Source organism: Miniopterus natalensis, chromosome 2 (genome assembly GCF_054644295.1).
Source record: "Miniopterus natalensis isolate mMinNat1 chromosome 2, mMinNat1.hap1, whole genome shotgun sequence".
NCBI classification, from domain to species: Eukaryota; Metazoa; Chordata; class Mammalia; order Chiroptera; family Miniopteridae; genus Miniopterus; species Miniopterus natalensis.
This window is the reverse complement of record NC_142082.1, coordinates 59301047-59318915: the sequence shown is the minus strand read 5'-3', so window position 1 is coordinate 59318915 and position 17869 is coordinate 59301047. Positions and strand designations below refer to the sequence as shown.

The 17869-nt window shown below is 35.7% G+C and overlaps 1 protein-coding gene across 3 annotated transcripts in view; it reads right to left on the bottom strand.

Moving 5' to 3' along the window:
- Positions 1-17869, bottom strand: part of PCDH9 (protocadherin 9) — an 839859-nt gene that overhangs the window by 295475 nt on the left and 526515 nt on the right. For 2 of the 3 annotated variants that reach the window (XM_016200828.2, XM_016200829.2), the window contains one exon: positions 397-598. In XM_016200828.2, coding sequence (XP_016056314.1) covers positions 397-598 — 202 coding nt within the window. The remainder of the gene's footprint in view (positions 1-396; positions 599-17869) is intronic. The other variant, XM_016200830.2, reaches the window with a different exon arrangement.

Genomic DNA, 17869 nt, shown 5'->3' with positions numbered 1-17869 from the left:
CATCTGCTCCCTCTCTCCCCCTCCACAACCTCTCCTTGTGTGGCTCCAAGCGTGCTGTGTGATTTCCAGGTCTCCTAAGTAATAAACCCGTATTTTTTCAAAGTTTCCTGATGGTTACTGCCGAAGGGTTTCTTGCAATCAGAATAAAAACCGCAGCGCTGGCCCAGCCACAGCCTTGGCGATTGATAGGCTAAGGCCACTACAAAACACCAAGATGTACCACGCACATTAGACAACATATATTTCAAAAAACACAACAATAACAATAAAACCAGAAAAAACAAACAACAACCACCGAATGTTCATTTACTTGCTCCCAGAATTACTGTTTAAAGCTCAAGTGCACAATCAGAGACCAGAGGAACTCCAAGTGGCGGCAGTTTGAACAGGACTCACCGGAGTTGGGGTCAGAGTTGCCATCCGCTTCGGTCCTCTTGTCCGGAGAGGCCTGGTCGTAGAATTCGTCCTGTGGCTGAACCAGAGGAAGAGGGTGTGAGATCAGGGTGCCACTACCCACCGGCTCGTGGTCCCCCAGACCACTGTCACTGCAGCTTTCCTGGGAGCCATCAGGGAGGTGAAACGTAACGCGGCGCTGCGACTACAAAGAAGACCACAGGACACGGCGGTTAACACGCCTGCCAGAGGAAACAGGCTCAAGGACACAAATCAAAACAGCTTTCATCGAACGATACAATGTAAAAACAAAATAGATAAAACTTAGAGCGAAGCTGGGCACAGACATTTATTACTTGCCATTTATTAGGCCATGTCCAGCTTACAAAATACAAGGAAGAATTTCAATCCTGCATCATTTAAGAACAAAAACTAATGGCAAACTGTTGAAAATTATAGCAAGAGGGGCAAAAAAGAATATCTATCGTAGGTGACAAGGTTATAGAAAATTTTAAATAAGCAGAAATGTGCAAACATACAATGTGACATTCCTTCTCTTTCAATTTTAAGTAGTTTTTGCAATGAAGTCACTATTGCCCCCTGCCTAGATTTTACTACCGGTCATTTGTTATAGAATCTCCCAGTTGAAAGATGTTTGGAATATTACTTGGCATCTATTTGCACAGTGTCACTATCAGAAGTGACCTAAAATATGTATATGGGTACTTCAGTAAATGTTAGTGTTTTAATGAAATAAAATTGTGCGATTCAGGACATATTGCTGCTTATTTCTCTTGGTAAATATTCTTTTAGCTGATGTAATCCATGAGATATGAGAATATTTAAAGTGGGTGGAATAAAGATTTATGACTTACAGAATTATATGATGATAGTAAATCTGTGCTATATGTTTGATTGCACCTAATTTTCATTCTGCTTTAACAGGCAAAAGACCTTTCAATATCATGTCACATGTGACCACTTTTACTCAGATTTAATAAAATTGTGAATATATAAATAAAATCTATAATATAAAATAAATACATCATGTATAATGCAATCATTTTATAATACCTAAAATTTGTGTTTTTCAAGAGACAATTTATAGATTGTATCTATTTTAAAAATGCAGTTAGAGGCAAAATGTTATAAATAGATATACTACTACTCTATAAATGCATTTTTATAGACTGACAATCAAACATAACCTTTTCCTTGAGAGTCACTGGTTCAAATCCAGCTCAGAGCCATAATGGAACAGAGCTGATACCACTTTATTGCTGTTCAATGGCCTGTATAAAATGATTTGATAGTTCATTACATTTTTAATAAACTGATGCCAGCATCACCTAAACTAAAATCACAAATGGTACTAATTGAGTCTATTGTAGCACATTCACCTTCATGCACAACGATCTCAGGGCTGTCCCTTTCCATAGGTTTTGAAATGTGCCTAGGAAAGAGTTATACAATAAGCCAAACTTGAATATTAATATCTGAAGTGCATTTCTCTTTTTATAAGAAAGGTCATGCTGCCACTTATTTATTATAGTGTTTTGTCTCTCATGTGAATTTAACCCTTTAGGGAAAATCAATGATACAAGTATATTTTTGTTTCTGTTTCAATATGACCTTAATTCATCAGTATAACAGCATTAAAGACAATGACCAAGCTGCTCCTTATACATGACTATCAAACAGTGTTTAAAGTGACTGACTTAATAAAAAGTCCATAATCTTAGTGATTAAAATATCTTTGGTGTTAACTCTGGAGGAATGCCTCTTAGTTTTAGATCAAGTGAGTAGAAAAGACATCAAACAAAAGAGAAAGACAATGGAACAGGTGATTCTGCCATCTCTATAAAGCATTTCTACAAGCCTCTCAAGCCATGAAAAAGCGTGTTTCATGACAGAAGAAAAAAAGGAAAATTGGTATCTGTGATATTCTGCTAAATACAAGTAATGTTGATTTAAATGTACTTTTTCCTCCTAAAACAATGCCTAAATCTACAATACCAGTTATACCTGAATCTAGCAGTTCTTACAGATGGTCATTTCAGCTGGTACTTCTTGAGCATCTACTAAATGCTTAGTACTGTGATTACACTAAGAATAAAAAGTGAAATATTTTAAATATAACTTTTTAAAATATAACAACAAATTCCATCTCACACATACTATACTATGATATTTCTTTACCACTTTATTAGTGAAAATTAATTATAATTCTAATATAATTTATTTAAATGAGACTATAAATTAGACTGATATACTGCTTAAACCACTGTGGCTTATGAAAATCCTTCCTAATTAATTTGACTCAAAGATGTTTAAATCTTAATTAGCAAATTTGTGCACAATTTACCAGTCTAATGGGAGGCGGGGGTGATGATACATATGGACTAAGAATTGGAACACATATTGGTACTTAAAAATCTCAGAAAGCAAATAAATCTTTAGTTTATATGATCACAATGGTCGATGCAAATAGAATGTCTGAAATATCAAGGTAGATGTAAGGAGAAGATTTGAATAAATTGAAATGAAGAAAAATGAGGACCCATGAAGTGTTAAGAAACAGGAGCTGTGGGTGTCACAAAGGACTCAACAGTACTTATTCAGGTTTTGCCAAATAGCACCAGGTTAAGAGCCAGAACACAGCCTCCTGGATGAGAGCCCTTGTTCTGCAGAGACTGGCCCGGGGCAAGGTACTTTATCTCTTTGAACAAGTTCCCAGCTTTGTAAAATGGTAAAAACAATGCCTTTGCCAGAGGAGTATTGTAAAGCTCAAGTAAAATAAGAAGTGTTCCTGGTATTTAATACTTGACACATAGTAGGTACTCAATAAAAGGTAGCTATAATTCTTGAAATTTATAGCTACAATCTTCTAACCTCTGTTTCTAGCACTGTTTGCCAGTTTTAAAGATGTGATTCCTTCACCCCAGGAAAGAAAAAGCGTTCTTCTTTCAGAAGGGAAGCGCCTGAGCCCCAGGATAATGGCATGCCTTGCCCTGGGCGCCTCCTCTGAGGGGAGGCTGCCCTGGGGGGGTGGGGGAGGGATGAAGAACAGCAGTCTAGAATACCTGGTTTTTCCTCCAAGAAAGTGAAGGTTTTCCCATTATTCTTTCAAGAAACCTACAATTGTTTGCATATTTGAAGAGAAAAAGAGGAAGGCATTTTTACCTACTGCCTCTGGGAATTTTGCTTTTGGGTTATCCCTATGGGAATAGGCACAATTTGGGTTATAAGTATAGTCAAATCCTGCCTGACTGAATTGGGACAACACCTGTTATGAGACTATTTCAGACTTTTCGCTTAGATTTTGTTTTCCTAATTCTATTCTTTGCCCATTCCGTTTTCTCCCATGGAAACTATTATTGTTATTATTATTAATTTATTACTATTGCCTATGTTTGGTTAATGTTTTGAGTGTTACATTTGTTTATTTGATTTATCACTGACAGGTTAGCTTCAGGTTCCCAGCTACCCCAAGAAATAATGAGATGGGAAAAAGTAATTAATAAGGTTGTTTCATGTTGTGTTCTCCCAGGGCTGCCAAAATGAATTCTGACCAAGCAAACCTTTCGTGAGAGACTCTGTATTCTACACAAGCATAAGAGACCAAGCATACAAATATAGGTATGTCCAGGACCCTGCAAGCTGAAAGGTGCCACACTGTTTTGATTTAAGAAACATCACCAAGCACCCTTACGATGTTTTTTCTTGCAGGGTAGTAGAAAGTAAAGAGAGGGGGAATTGAAGAAGCCTCAGGAAGATATATATGCTCCTGCGTTGGGCACTGCCCTGACAGGGAATCGAACAGTGATCTCCTGGATCCTAGGTCAATGCGCAACCACTGAGCCACGCCAGCCAGGCCTCTATCAGTTCTGAGGATGCTTTTAGCCAGCAGCTGTGCCATCTTTTTCTAATGTGATTCTCTTCTAATTCTTGCAAACTGTGTAAGCTAGGTCAGTGCATGAATGGGAGGCCTTCACTGTATTAATTAGCAGTAACCTAGGCAGATAAAAGAAGGAAGGGGAGTGGATTCTGAGTTTAGGCCAAAACAGTAACCAGGTCTGTCGCCATCCTTAGATTGGAATCCAATGCCAATTTGTGGGGAGGGAAGAGGTAGAAGAGTAACTGAAACTGTCGAGCAGGCTATTCTTAACCAAAATACAGAATCAATGTTTGCATATCCTTGAGCATTTCTTTTTTTCCATCTTGGTAGTTAGAGAAATGTTAACACCTCAGTAAGAATTGATGAAGTAAAAACCAGCAAGTTTTTTCTAAGAACATATACACTTGGCTATTAATGAATTTTTAGTGAGTATTTGCTGGGTGCAGATAATTTAGCCAGAATTGAACTAGGACATCTAAAGGGGATGCAGTAGAAATGAATGTCATTATCCATCTTCCAAAGGTGCTTTTCTATGGGAAAAGCTCTCTTGTCTCCTCACCAAGAAGTTTGCAGCTACATGCAGCCTTGGGGTAAACAAGAGCAAAATGAAACATGATAACAATCCACTAGCTGTCAGTCTTCCCTCCTTTCCTCTTTCCACGTTTACATTTGAGAATAGAGACAAATGGGAAGGCTCAGTTTGTGTTTGAGAAAGATGTGTAACAACTTCCCTGATCACTGGTGATGGATGTAAGCAGCTTTAAAATGATTTTTTAAATGATCCCTAGTGTTATCTATGCCATGTAAGAAAGGATTAGGCTGAGGTTGTAATGGGCTATATAAAGTTGAGTAGCATTTTCAGGGGATGTGGGGAGCATTCATATCTAGTACGCTTAACTGCTCTTCACCCGTTCCCTACCTGCTCCTAAGCAGCTACTTCATTTCAGCATAGACCCGTCTGTCCCCTCGTGTTCGAACTTCACTGCTCAACTGCATGTTTGGTTTAAGGACCTTGTTTCAGTGTCTTTGGGAAACTCATTGACTTCAACAGCCTGTTTAGTTTATAAATGTCTTATTGTGAAATGACTTCCTCAAAGTAAGCACTTACGTTTTTTTGTGCTTTATAAAGTCCACTGAATACCTCTTAAGAGTGCCAGGGATGGAAGACTAATGCTAATAACATGCGGTGACATTCTTAATATAACTTTATTTTCATTTCCTTTTGATCTCAGTATGATCTGAAAGTTAGATAGCATCTCTCTTCCTGTGCAAAAACGATTGATAGCTTTAGAAAACTTGAGGAAAAAGTATATTCTTTGCCCTCTTTTGGGGTGTAGCCTCGGTGCTTGAATATACATATTGGAAACAGGCATAAAAGAGGAATCTCTTGCCCATATCACTTTCCCTTCAGGGACAGCAGAGAAGGGGAAAAGGTTCTGAAATAACTCCCCCCCTTGGTTTAGTGCCATCACCGCACCCTTAGGGCTCCCCTGGGGTCCAAGGCAAGCAGAGAGGTTTAAAAATTGTCTGCATTGTGGGCCGTTTTGCTTCTTATATTCCTATTTAGTTCCTGCTATCAGAAACACCCTCAAGTTATTTCTCACAGTTAAATGTTGCCCGGTAGAAATGCAGCACTTTATCTGAGCATACAAAATATAAAACGACTACATTAAACAGGAGCAGCTGCTCCTGAATCCGCAAGCAGAATTTTTGCATCTATAAATTATATGTACAGAAATACGGAAGAAATGACTCAGCAAGAGTCCTTTCCAATTTAGTTTTCTAGTATAAACAAATCCATGTGACAGAGTAAGTTACCCTTATCACACTTACAAAATCAGCATGCATGTTAGTTGTAACAATTTAATTAGAAATTACATCAAATTATCACTGTTATTAAGAAAATATATAGAATCCACCAACAGAGCATGTGGTCTTTTACAAAAAGTGAGTCTTTCTTTGGATAATGAAAAATCACTAAAAAAAAAAAAAAGTGTGAGACCTGTCAGTACTGATAACAGAAATAAAGTCTGATTTGGTGTCTAGCATTCAAGAAATCACCTCAGGTAGCATTAACAGCATTAACATAAGATGAGATGGACATCTCCCTAGCATTCCCCTCTGTTAATAATTCTCAATACAAAATAAGACTGTAAAACCAAGACAGGCCAAATTTTCTAAGTATATGGTATCTTTTTGGAGGTAGCCCAGATTTTATAGAGTTTAAATATCCATACACACACATATATGAACACACACACACATACACCCACACACTTTAAACTTCCCTTGTGTATCGCTGAACAGGCACAAGATCCTAATTACCTAGTAAGAATGAAAACTAGTAATTCAAGACCATGTTATTTCAAGTTAGAGAATGAAACATGAATAGAGGGGTAGACGAAGTGATCTGTATGAACCCACCCATAAATACTCTTGCTGTACAATAAGGTTGTTTAGAGTCTTCATGAAGAATTGTTCATTTGCACCTAAAATGTGGTATCATCTGTTTCAATCGATCTTGTATCAACATTGCAGTTTGATTTTATTTATTTAACTTTTTGGTTTTATGTTTGCAGTATAAAGAACAAAGTGTAAAAAATGTTTTAGAAACCGTGAAGGAACTTCTTTGAACTAGTCCTAGAACGTGTAATTGATATTTATCACCTGCAGCCCATGGATTGCAATGAAATTGGAGCCACTTGTCTTTAGCAAAAATATGGAAAATGGCCATGGGGCCGATACTCATGAAGGAAGAGTCCCTTGCTAGCCTATGATTCATATGATTTGTAGATGAAGACAGTCATCTATTAATTAATTAACTATTAATTTAAAAATTAGTAAATCACAGGAGCCACTAAAACAGTCATATTAAACAACCAGATCTTTGTAAGCAGGTTAGTGGAGGAAATAATTTGCATAGAGAAGGTGGATAGTGGGACACAATTTACAAACCATTGGTAAAAAATCCAAGTTACACTGAGAAGATAATGGAAATGTGTGTACAGGAACAAAACATGACAAGTATACTAGTAACCAAATATTGAATCCTCTCTTCTAGGCTTTCCTATAAACATGACACATTTTGAGAAATGCCTTTCCAGACTGGAGAAGGGGGAGGCGGTGTGGGGAGGAAAGGGGCTGCCCATGTCTAGATACAGCACGCAAAAGAGAAACAGGTATCCTTGGACCTTCATCTGAATTCTTGGAACTCATTGGTAAAAGGTCTGATAGGAGATAAATTGATAGATAGATTGACATAGGATGACTATCCTCTAAATACTGTGTCTCTATTAACTATCAAACTAAAAGAGATGGTTACTAAGAACTTCATTTATCCTTTGTAATTGTATTGTGAAAAACACTTGTATTGTGAAAGGCAAGGGTTCGTTTTTTATTTATTTTTTTAAATGAAATTTTGAAATTGAATTTATTCGGGTGAGATTTGTTAAAAAACTATAGGTTTAAGGTGTGCAATTCATAATACACATCATCTGTATAGTATTGTGTGTTCACACCCAAGTCAAGTCTCTTTCCATTACTATTTATCTCCCCTTTACCCTCTCCCATCTTCCTCCACCCCCATTTCCCTCTGTTAATGACCATAATGTTGTCTGTCTATGAAGATTTATGTATGTATGTATGTATGTATGTATGTATTTGCTTAATCCCTTCCCCTTTTTCAACCAGCCCTCCTCCCTCCTCCCTTCTGACAGTTATGAGTTTGTTTCTATTATGTTCATTAGATACCACATATGAGCGAAATCTTATGGTATTTGTCTTTCTCTGAATGGCTCATTTCACTTAGCATAGTACTCTCCAGGTACATCCATGCCGTCAAAATGGTAAAATTTTCTTCCTTTTTATAGCAGAGTAGTGTTCCATTGCGTAAATGTACCACAGCTTTTTTTTAATCCATTCATCTAACTTTATCTTCTTTTAGTTATCAAAAGGTCTTGATAAAAATATTGTTGGCAGTTGAAAATTTTTTCATTAAGAATGTATGAAATTCAAGGCACATTTCTTTTTTTTTCAGAGTAAGTTAGGAAAAAATGAGAATACTTTCAAAAATAAGATACAACATGTAGATAAATTTCTGTCTGTGTGCTTATATGCATCTATGATAAAAAAACTTGCACACAAACTCTAATTCAAATAGGCACACTTTAGAATGTGAAAATTTTCTATTCTTAGACAAGGAAATTGTCAATGATATCTGAGATCTTTGCTTTATTTACCAATTTTAAAAAGGAAATCCAAACTTAATTAAATATGAGGAAACCTAAATTAACCTAGACAAAATCTGTTACCAAAAGTTACATTCCCAAAACAGTCTCTTCATGCTAATATTTAAGTCTATATGATATGTAGCCTTACCCAGTGACAAAAATTTGTTTAGCAATGATACTTCATTGAGTGTAGAATTTATTATATAAAGTTATGATTATAAGATGAGGAAAGTGTTTTTTGAAATAAACAGAAATTGTATAAAACATGTATTTAATTATTTCAAGAGAGAGGTACTTAAAAATCTAAATGGTCTGCCAGTTATATCACTATATTTTAAAAGATTTTGAAGTTTGTGCTTTTGAATTGTTTTGGAGCTTGTATGGCTCAGCCTCAGGTGCCAACAAGATCATAAGCTTCGCCTTTTATGATCTGATTTCAGTTTTGGAAACAACTGAAAACCATCCACAGTGGTGAATAATAGCAATTTTAAAAGAAGAGATTGCAAAGTAATATAGCACATTTTATTCAGTGGCATAAAAATTAAATTTGGGGACCATTCCAAAATATTTTGAGAAATGATAATATTAAGTGTAGGAGCAAGAGGGTAAATTTGAAGGAAAGCTCTCAACTAAGTGCATAGTTCCTGTTCCTTAGATAAAGATCACACTAATTTTATTCTCAGCTTACATGCAGGAATTTTTTTTTAGATAAATTCAGAAAAAACAATGAAGGCAGTATGGTATTAGAAAATGAGAGGAATGGTGATGGATTTTTTTTTTTTTTTTTTTTAAATCCTCAACTGAGAATATGTTTTACTAATTTTTAGAGAGAAAGGAAGGGAGATAGAGAAACATGCCTCCCATATGTGCCCCAACCGGGGATCAAACCCGCAACCTAGTATGTGCCCTGACCGACGGAGAATCGAACCTGCAACCTTTTGGTGTACAGGATGATGCTACAACCAACTCAGCCCCTAGCCAGGACAGAATGGAGATAAATTTATAAGGGGTTTTGAATTACAGAAATCTGAGAAAAAGCTTATAAAACAAGTTTGCTACATGTGTACTGAACAGTAACATTTGGATATGGAAAACATATCAAAATATTTTTGAAAGTATTAATAAGCATTATTCAGTAGAGTGTAAAACACTGATGTCTTGATAAGCTGGAGGAAAGTGTTTTAAGCCTCTATTTCTTTGAAAACTATAATATGTAACTACCTACTCTACTGTGCTAGAATCAGAGCACTTATCATGATCTTAAGAAAACAGAGAAACTACCCAGTTGGAATAAGCATGAGGAATATTTTATATCTCTTTTCTCCTGGGTAGATTGGCCTTTGTTCGGAACAGTCAAACTGGCTAGACTTTATTTCAAAAACATATCCACCTATTACTTCTGACAGTCACTGTGACTTTGAGCCTGATATTTGAAACAAAAATCACTCCTACGTCTCAGTCATAATCCCTGCTTGCCCTGTGGCTTTTAGTCTTTTCCTTGAAAACATTACCAAGTCACCAATCTCAGTTATTTGTGCGCTGAGGATAATTTATTTTCCCTGAATACAAATATAAAATTGAAGCATATGTGAAGGACTTCTTTACCAAAAAAGTTTCTGTAGATTTACGTAGCACTGGTAAGCTGGTATACTAATGAGCTGTACTTATAAAAACGTAGTTTCTTTTGAAGGGATAAAACTTCAAATATTATGTTCCAAATGTGGACATAGCAATCCAGAAAGTAAAGATCTAAAAATCATAGCAATATTTTAATTTTGTTGTTGCTGGTAGTCTTCATCAGAGGATATTTTCTCTATTGATTCTTAGAGAGAGTGGAAGGGAGGGGAGGGGAAGAGAGAGAGAGAGAGAGAGAGAGAGAGAGAGAAACATTGATGGAGACACATCGATTGGTTGCCTCCCACACTTTCCTGCACCCCAGCCTGGGGATTGAACCTGCAACCCAGGTATGTGCCCTTGACTGGCAATTGAAACCATGACCCTTCGGTCCCTGGACTGATGCTCTAACCACTGAGCAGCACCAGCCAGGGCTCAGAGCAATATTTTGGTGAAGGAAATAAACACTTGTAAGTCCACTTGTCTTAAAGATTTAATGCATATGCCCAGAAGGTCCTTCTAATATTCTTCTGGGGCAAAGACAGAAAGATGGATTCAGAATGAAACTACTACAAAATTTTCAATATCAGAAGTAACTTACTATATGGTACAAGTTGGCCTGTGCATTACAATTTAAGAACAGTAAACAGTCTGCAATTAGAAAAAACATATATATATTAAAATTTCTAAAGTTGATATTTAGGATCTTAAAAAACAGGAATATATTATCCTATGCACATAATGTTAAAAATGAAGGACAAATTGCTCATCTGGAATGAATTATTTTCAATAAAATTATTGTTGTAAGCAACTGTTTAAACATGTACTTAATAAGATGGGAGAAAAGTATAATTAAATATTTGAAATAAAATTTTTTCCCCTAGGATATATAATAATAAATTAGAACAACTGCTAACACTAATGTAAACAATAAACTTTAGTTAATAATAATATATAAATATTGTTCATTAATTGTAACACATGTACCCAATTATGCAAGATATTAATAGAAGTTGTTTAAGACAGAATATGAAAAGTCTGCACTTTGTGTATAATATTTTGTAAATGTAAACTGCTCTAAAATAAAATGCATTTTTAAAAGTCAGAGGCTTAAACAGGGGGAAGAGGTAGACAAATACTTTTGTAGTCAAAGGGAGGGGATTTCAGGCCCTTTTCAAGGAATTTAAAAGATGATAGCACTGTTCTGTATTATGTTGAATTTTACCACTGTGGAGTTTGTGTGTGTGTGTGTGTGTGTGTGTGTGTGTGTGTGTGTGTGTGATATAAATACTCATGTATCCCTCTTCTTTTATTTAGCCCTGACTGGTCCTTTTAAAGTTATAAATAAAGGTTCTATACCTATATAATTATATGCATTCCAAAAAATATTTCTTTATGCACAAATTTCTAATTTTTGTCTACAATTGTCCTTTGTTCCTTTAAAAAAATTTAAAACATATAAACTTCTAAAGGTTTTCCATGAAATAGACATTTTAATTTGTATTTTACAATGATATAAACTAGTTTTGACACTTCTAGGGATATATTTCAAAGAGTTAACTTCATGACGATGAAATGAAACGTTCCCCATGTCAGAAAATAACTCTGATCTAGTCCATGTCCTAGCCTGACAGAGGGGAAACGATAAGTAATGGTATTTTGGAAATTAAAAAATTACTTTTCCTGAAATAGATCATAGAGCTCAATGTCTATAGAAGGCATCTTATCTTAGGTTTCACAGACTGACAAAGCACATACAAAATGCAGCTTAGTTATCTTATTTGATCACTAAGTTTTCATAGATACAAAAATCTAGGAGATTTTTCACTGGAACTGCAGTTCGGGTGATAACTGATCAAACATGGCAGCTAACCAATTTTAGTGCCTGGGAAACTCTGATAGAAGAAAGGTCTTTCATTGCAAGAGCATGATCCTTTGACTCCTACATGCACATAATCTCTCCTTATGTCTGTTGAGCAATATTGTTAGGGGGAAAAAAGTACCATCATAGTGTTTCTGGTGAAAGAAGAAATTGAAAATTAACAACCGGAGTGGGGCAAAGGGGGGTGGAGAGAAACATCTTAAATACTGTCACAATAAATAAAAATAAAATTAAAAAAAAGAAAATTAACAACTGGAGAGTAAATCTATTTTAGTGATATATATTTAAAATCTTCCAACTTATGCTATTTACTAATTTCATTACTAGGCTTCAAACTGCACGCAAGAGATGTACATAACAAAACAGAATAAAAGGAAAACTATCTGAATTATGAATCCTCATAAAACAGACACTTCTGAAATGATGCCATTAGAAGAATTGTAAATGTGGAGAATATATGCTAAGAGAGAATGGCTGAAAGAGATTCCCTAGAGCTCTGACTCAACTATTTAACAAAAACAATTAATTTCTATCTAAATACTTTCTATCAGGTAGTCTTAGATACTGAGGGGACGTTATCAGTCAAGAATGGCACAGTCTCTCCACTCATAAGGCTTATAATTTGTCAAATGGACTGAACAAGTAATTATAAATGTGTTGATATCATGAAGGAGAAAGTCAGGGTGCAATAATGTATATAACAGTATAGCATATGGACCCAGCACACCCAGGGAAGACTCCCAGTAAGAGTTGTGGGAGCTCATGCATGGCTACTTGGCAGACACTGGGAAGCTACAATTTATAGTCCTACTATCTTATAATTCATGCAAAAATATGAAATAATAACTCCCCAGGAGTAGCCTTTTGCAGTTTTCTTGCTTTCTTCCGTGAAATACAAACTCTATGTCCCCTAAATAAAGTTAACATTAAAAATTCTAGAAGCTGTTGAAGCACATTTCCCAGTGCTTCTGAGGATCTCTTGATTTTTACTGCTTCCACGTAAATGCATTAACATAAACATGGATATAATAATGTTTTATCCTTTCAGGATTTGATTATTAGGTCCCAATAATGCTGGGTACTTAACAATGGTTCCTTGCTTGTCTCAGGGTTGTTTTTTTGGGGGGGGGGGGTAGCTTGTATTTTCAGCTTGTATCTTATCTGAAATTATAATCAAAATCATAAATGAAGAAAATGATGACAAAGAACTAGAAGTAGAAATTCTTTAACGTCAGAAATGACATCTTATTTGGCTTGGTATATCTAGCACCTAGTATAGGTCTTAGGACCTTAGAGACACTCAAAATATGTATTCAATGAAAATATGTGACGATATACATAATCACAAGGCTTTCTCTTTTTTTTTATTGACAATGCCAAAATTAAAGAGCTAGCTTGACTGAGTTTCAAATATGAAAAGGAAAAAATTTTCTGTTGAGAAAATAATACTGAAAATTTAGCTGAGTTGACAGATGGAAAAAATAAGCAGATTAACTTTGCATTTTTAATAATTTTAAAAGTATATATAAATGCAAGTGAAAGGAATCTAGAGAAGTGTTGATTTTTCTACCATGTTCATGATGAAGGCGATTCAACAAGTTGTATCCTGCCTGCAAGATCTTCCTCCCTGGGAACTACAGGGAACTCTGTCATGAATGACCCTTGTTTTATGAAAGAAAATACAGAATCACAGTCTGAATCTCAACAATGAAAACCAGCAGTTAAGCCCACTGAGTAAGCCCTGACAAATTATGAAATTCAGTTTGTTGATCATAGGTAAAAAAAAAAAATAGGGCACAAAATAGATGTACAGAATAAAAACTAGAAAAGAAGTAACTGCCTTCGAGCATTTCTTAATTTTCATATGCAGAAAACATTTAAAATGTTAGGAATTTTAAATAATAAAATTCTAAATCTTGAATCTTTTCACTGCTATGAGATGCTAGAATAAGACAATGTTGGCTAAATTTATTCACACCGTCTTCTTAACCTGTCTTCTCTTTATATCAAATCATTCCTTTAAAATGTTTAGTTTAAATGTTTCAAAATTATAATCAACTTGATAATATAAGCCACTATGACCATAAAATAATTGATCAAGGGAATATGTATTTATGATAAACATTAATGAAAGTAAATAATGCTCAGTAAAATATGAAAATCCTTAAATAATTACATTAAAATTATTTATTATGTATCTTCCTTGGATGAATAATTTGTTGTTAATATCAATTTGTAGGTACATCTTGACACAAAAGAAATAGTGACTTTTCCTGGAATCAAAAAATATCCTAAGATGTATTTATTCTAAATAGTGTTTAATTTCATATTGCAATAATTAATCAGAGTGAATGACTTTATTTTCTGCTGTTTTGACTACAAGAAATTATCTCTTCTGTTTTTATCCTATTATAAGGATCGTTACAAAATGGGAAACAATTAACACGGGGTTTAATGCCTGAATGCTATAGAGCTGAAGTAATTGCACTCAAGGTCTGCTAACTTTTTAATCAGGCATTTGGTTGCAAGCTGCTCGCAATTGATTCTGAGAGAACTAACGCTATCTAAGAAGGAAAGCAGGTGTGCCAGAAAAGCAGGCATGTTGGCAAAACAAATAAAAGATTTTAAAAGGAAAAGGAAAAAAAAGCAAAACCAAAGCAAAATGCTTGTCAGCAGGCCACTTACTTGGCTCAGCCTGTGACTGAACAAAGCCAGTTGTGCCCACAAGCATAGTGGGGGAAGCCCCACTGACCTCCTGCTTTCAAAGTGTAATATTAAAGCTTAGAAGTGAGGAGCCCTGTCCACCTCAATGTGAGCGAATTGAGTTAATTAACAGAGAAGGCTTGAAATTTCCATACTCACTAGAGCTAAGACACCATCAGAGGTGTCTGGAATTACATTCTAATTAGAAAAGTTCCCGCTTCTTTGCATTCAGGCTACTCTTTGAAAAACAAATTTGGTTAGGTACTCTGTTCTCTCCTTAAAAAAAAAAAAATCTGCACTTTTCCTTTGAACGCTAATGATATTTTTCTTTCTTTCTTTAATAAGTGTCATGCTCTTACTGTGAAAGGGTCTCTTCCTATGCATGTTGCACACATTTAAGGGTGCACGCAGTGCTTTTAAAAAAATCCCCTTCTCCGTAGTCCCTTGAAGGAGGAGCCTACAAAATAATAATTCTGTAAAAGTGAATTCCACGAATAGGAGAATAACCTGACAAAAAGCAGATGAGTCTTTAAGAAATTACAAGTTTGAGATTTTTTTTATGATGGTTAGGTACACCATAGGTCTCCCTTTACACAGAGAGAAGAAAACAAATGACAGCTTTGGCCATTTACCTGGTGAACTCCAAGACAATTGCTGTTGCTTTCTTGAATCCCCAAAAAGAAGCAAGAGCATTTGAACATTTAAAGAGGAGTAAGCCAGCAGAGGAGGAAGAGGGAACGAAAAACAGCAGAAAGGAGCTTCCACAAGCAAAGCCCTATGTGCATTTTAATTACACTTGTGCGCCTGGGCCACCTGCATTAGAATTCCTTAGGATGTCTCAGGGCCCAGACTAAAGTACATAGAGATCAATGGACCTAAAACGTGATAGCCATTTACATGAGTTTCTACTCCAGCTTCAAACACGTTGGGGAAGACTCAGCTCATTTGTGTGGATCATTTTAGCTTCCAATGAGCCCTCCCTTAGGCTCTCCTACTACAAACAGCTCTTATCGAGTCACCGCAGCATCTGTTGTTCCTAGGTGAAGGGCTAATACAAATGAAGGGAAGGCACCTGGCATCTGTCCACCTGCACATAAAGTCCCTTAATCATATGGGACTCTCACATGGCTACGATCCCAAGCAGTTTCAGGAAGGAGGCCAAGTAGGAGGAAAGCAAAGAGACTGGCAGGCAAGGAGCCTCTGGGTGTCTCAGATTACATCACAAGGATGGCTGTTGCCAAATTAACAACTGTGAACTTCCTGACACCAAATGTGACTGGAAAACAAATTATCATTCTCTGGGCAGAATTTTACAATGATTTGGAATCCAGTATTGAAGTAATCCTGTGGACTCCATTAGATCTGAGTGGTGTGTGTGTGTATGTGTGTATATGTATGTGTATATGTATATATATGTGTATGTATGTGTGTATTTTATTCTAAGAATTTGTGGAAATACCTGCCATAATATCTCCTCCTGCCAGTGGAACAGGAAAGGGCATCCCAAACTTCTGGGCACATTTGTGGGTGAGAAGCATCAGCACTTACATGGATGAGCTGTCTATCGTGATGCTTGTTATAAGCCTAATGTTACTTCCAGTGCCTCCACATTGAAGAAATCTGTAAGAAAACCTTGCCTTTGCTAGGTTGTGATTGCTTGCATTTTTTGTGTTGAGTCGTCTTAGTCTTCTCAAGTTATTTATAATCAAATTTGTTTTGGAAGATAACATCATCAAATAAGTTGGTTAATTGAATTGTATTTAATTTGCAAGTAATTCCTATACCTATTCTAATTTCCCAAGCAGAAATAAAAACAAGTTAATTTTAGTTTAAGAGGTACATATACTTTTTAAAGGTTATTTATTCAATTGTTCCAGACCATTTCCTAAACCATAGAATAAGCAATTCTTAACGGAAATGTTTAGTCATGATCCTCTATTGACTAATTTATTTTATTTTCATGTCCTTTCTCAATACATCCATGAATGTGTATACATATAACTATCAGTTTCAACTTTTTTTATATGATTAACACGAGTTACTTTAAAATTTAAAACACCAAAGTCATTATTTCTCATGAACAAATTTAAATACCCATTTGTTTATTCATGATATTTTCTTAAGAAATGTATACATGCATTTGCCCTGGCGGGGTGGCTCAGTTGATTGGAGTGACATCCTATGCACCAAAAAGGATGTGGGTTCTATTTCTGGGCACATACCTAGGCTGTGGGTTCTATCCCCAGTTGGAGGGTGTGCAGGAGGCAACCGATAGATTTCTCTCTCTCAGATGTTTCTCTCTCCCTCCCTTCCTCTCTCTCTCTACAGTCAATAAACATATCCTTGGGTGAGGATTTAAAAAAAGTGTATACATTCATTCTAGATTCAGGATATGTCCATAATCAGTGTGCTAAGAAAGTATCAAATTATAATTTAATTGATAGCATTACTTTCTTAATAGTACATAAAATAATAATACTCTGTAGTCTGCAATCTACAGCTTCTCAGATCTGATGAAATACTATGTTAATAGCCAAGAGGGGGGAAAATGGAACTAATTTTTTTGAGCATTTATTGTTTTCGGACCACAGTACTACGTGCTTTGTGCTAATGATCATATCCAACAAAGACTTAAAAACTAAGTATCCTTTGGCAAAGCAGAAAAGAGACTTAAAGAGGTTCAGTAACTACCTTGCCTCAGGTCATACTTGTTAAGTGTAAGGGTCAAATCTCTTGCTTGCTGGTATTTGCATTTACTCTCTTCATTTGCAACAAACAAAACAAAACACACACACATCCTAAATTATCCCCAATGATGGGAAAAGTGACTAACATTTTTGAAAAATGACAGAAAATAGAAAGAGCCCAATCAATACTAAATTGCCTACTCTTCCACTAGTTTTTAAGCACAATGAAGGCTGGGTCATGTTTGTTTCATTGTCAAATATATCCCTAGTCTTAGAACAGTGTTCAATAAGTATTGACCGAGTAACAGAATTTCAGTCTCAAAGGCTTATTTTGTTCAAGCGCTAGTCATCCACAGAGTGGTCTTACACCATCAGGCTCATCAGGCTCAATTGTAAGTCTCTCTAAGTTTGCATCCCTTGGGGAGGAACACTGTTCTAAGTCATTCCAGAAAGACTTATGGAA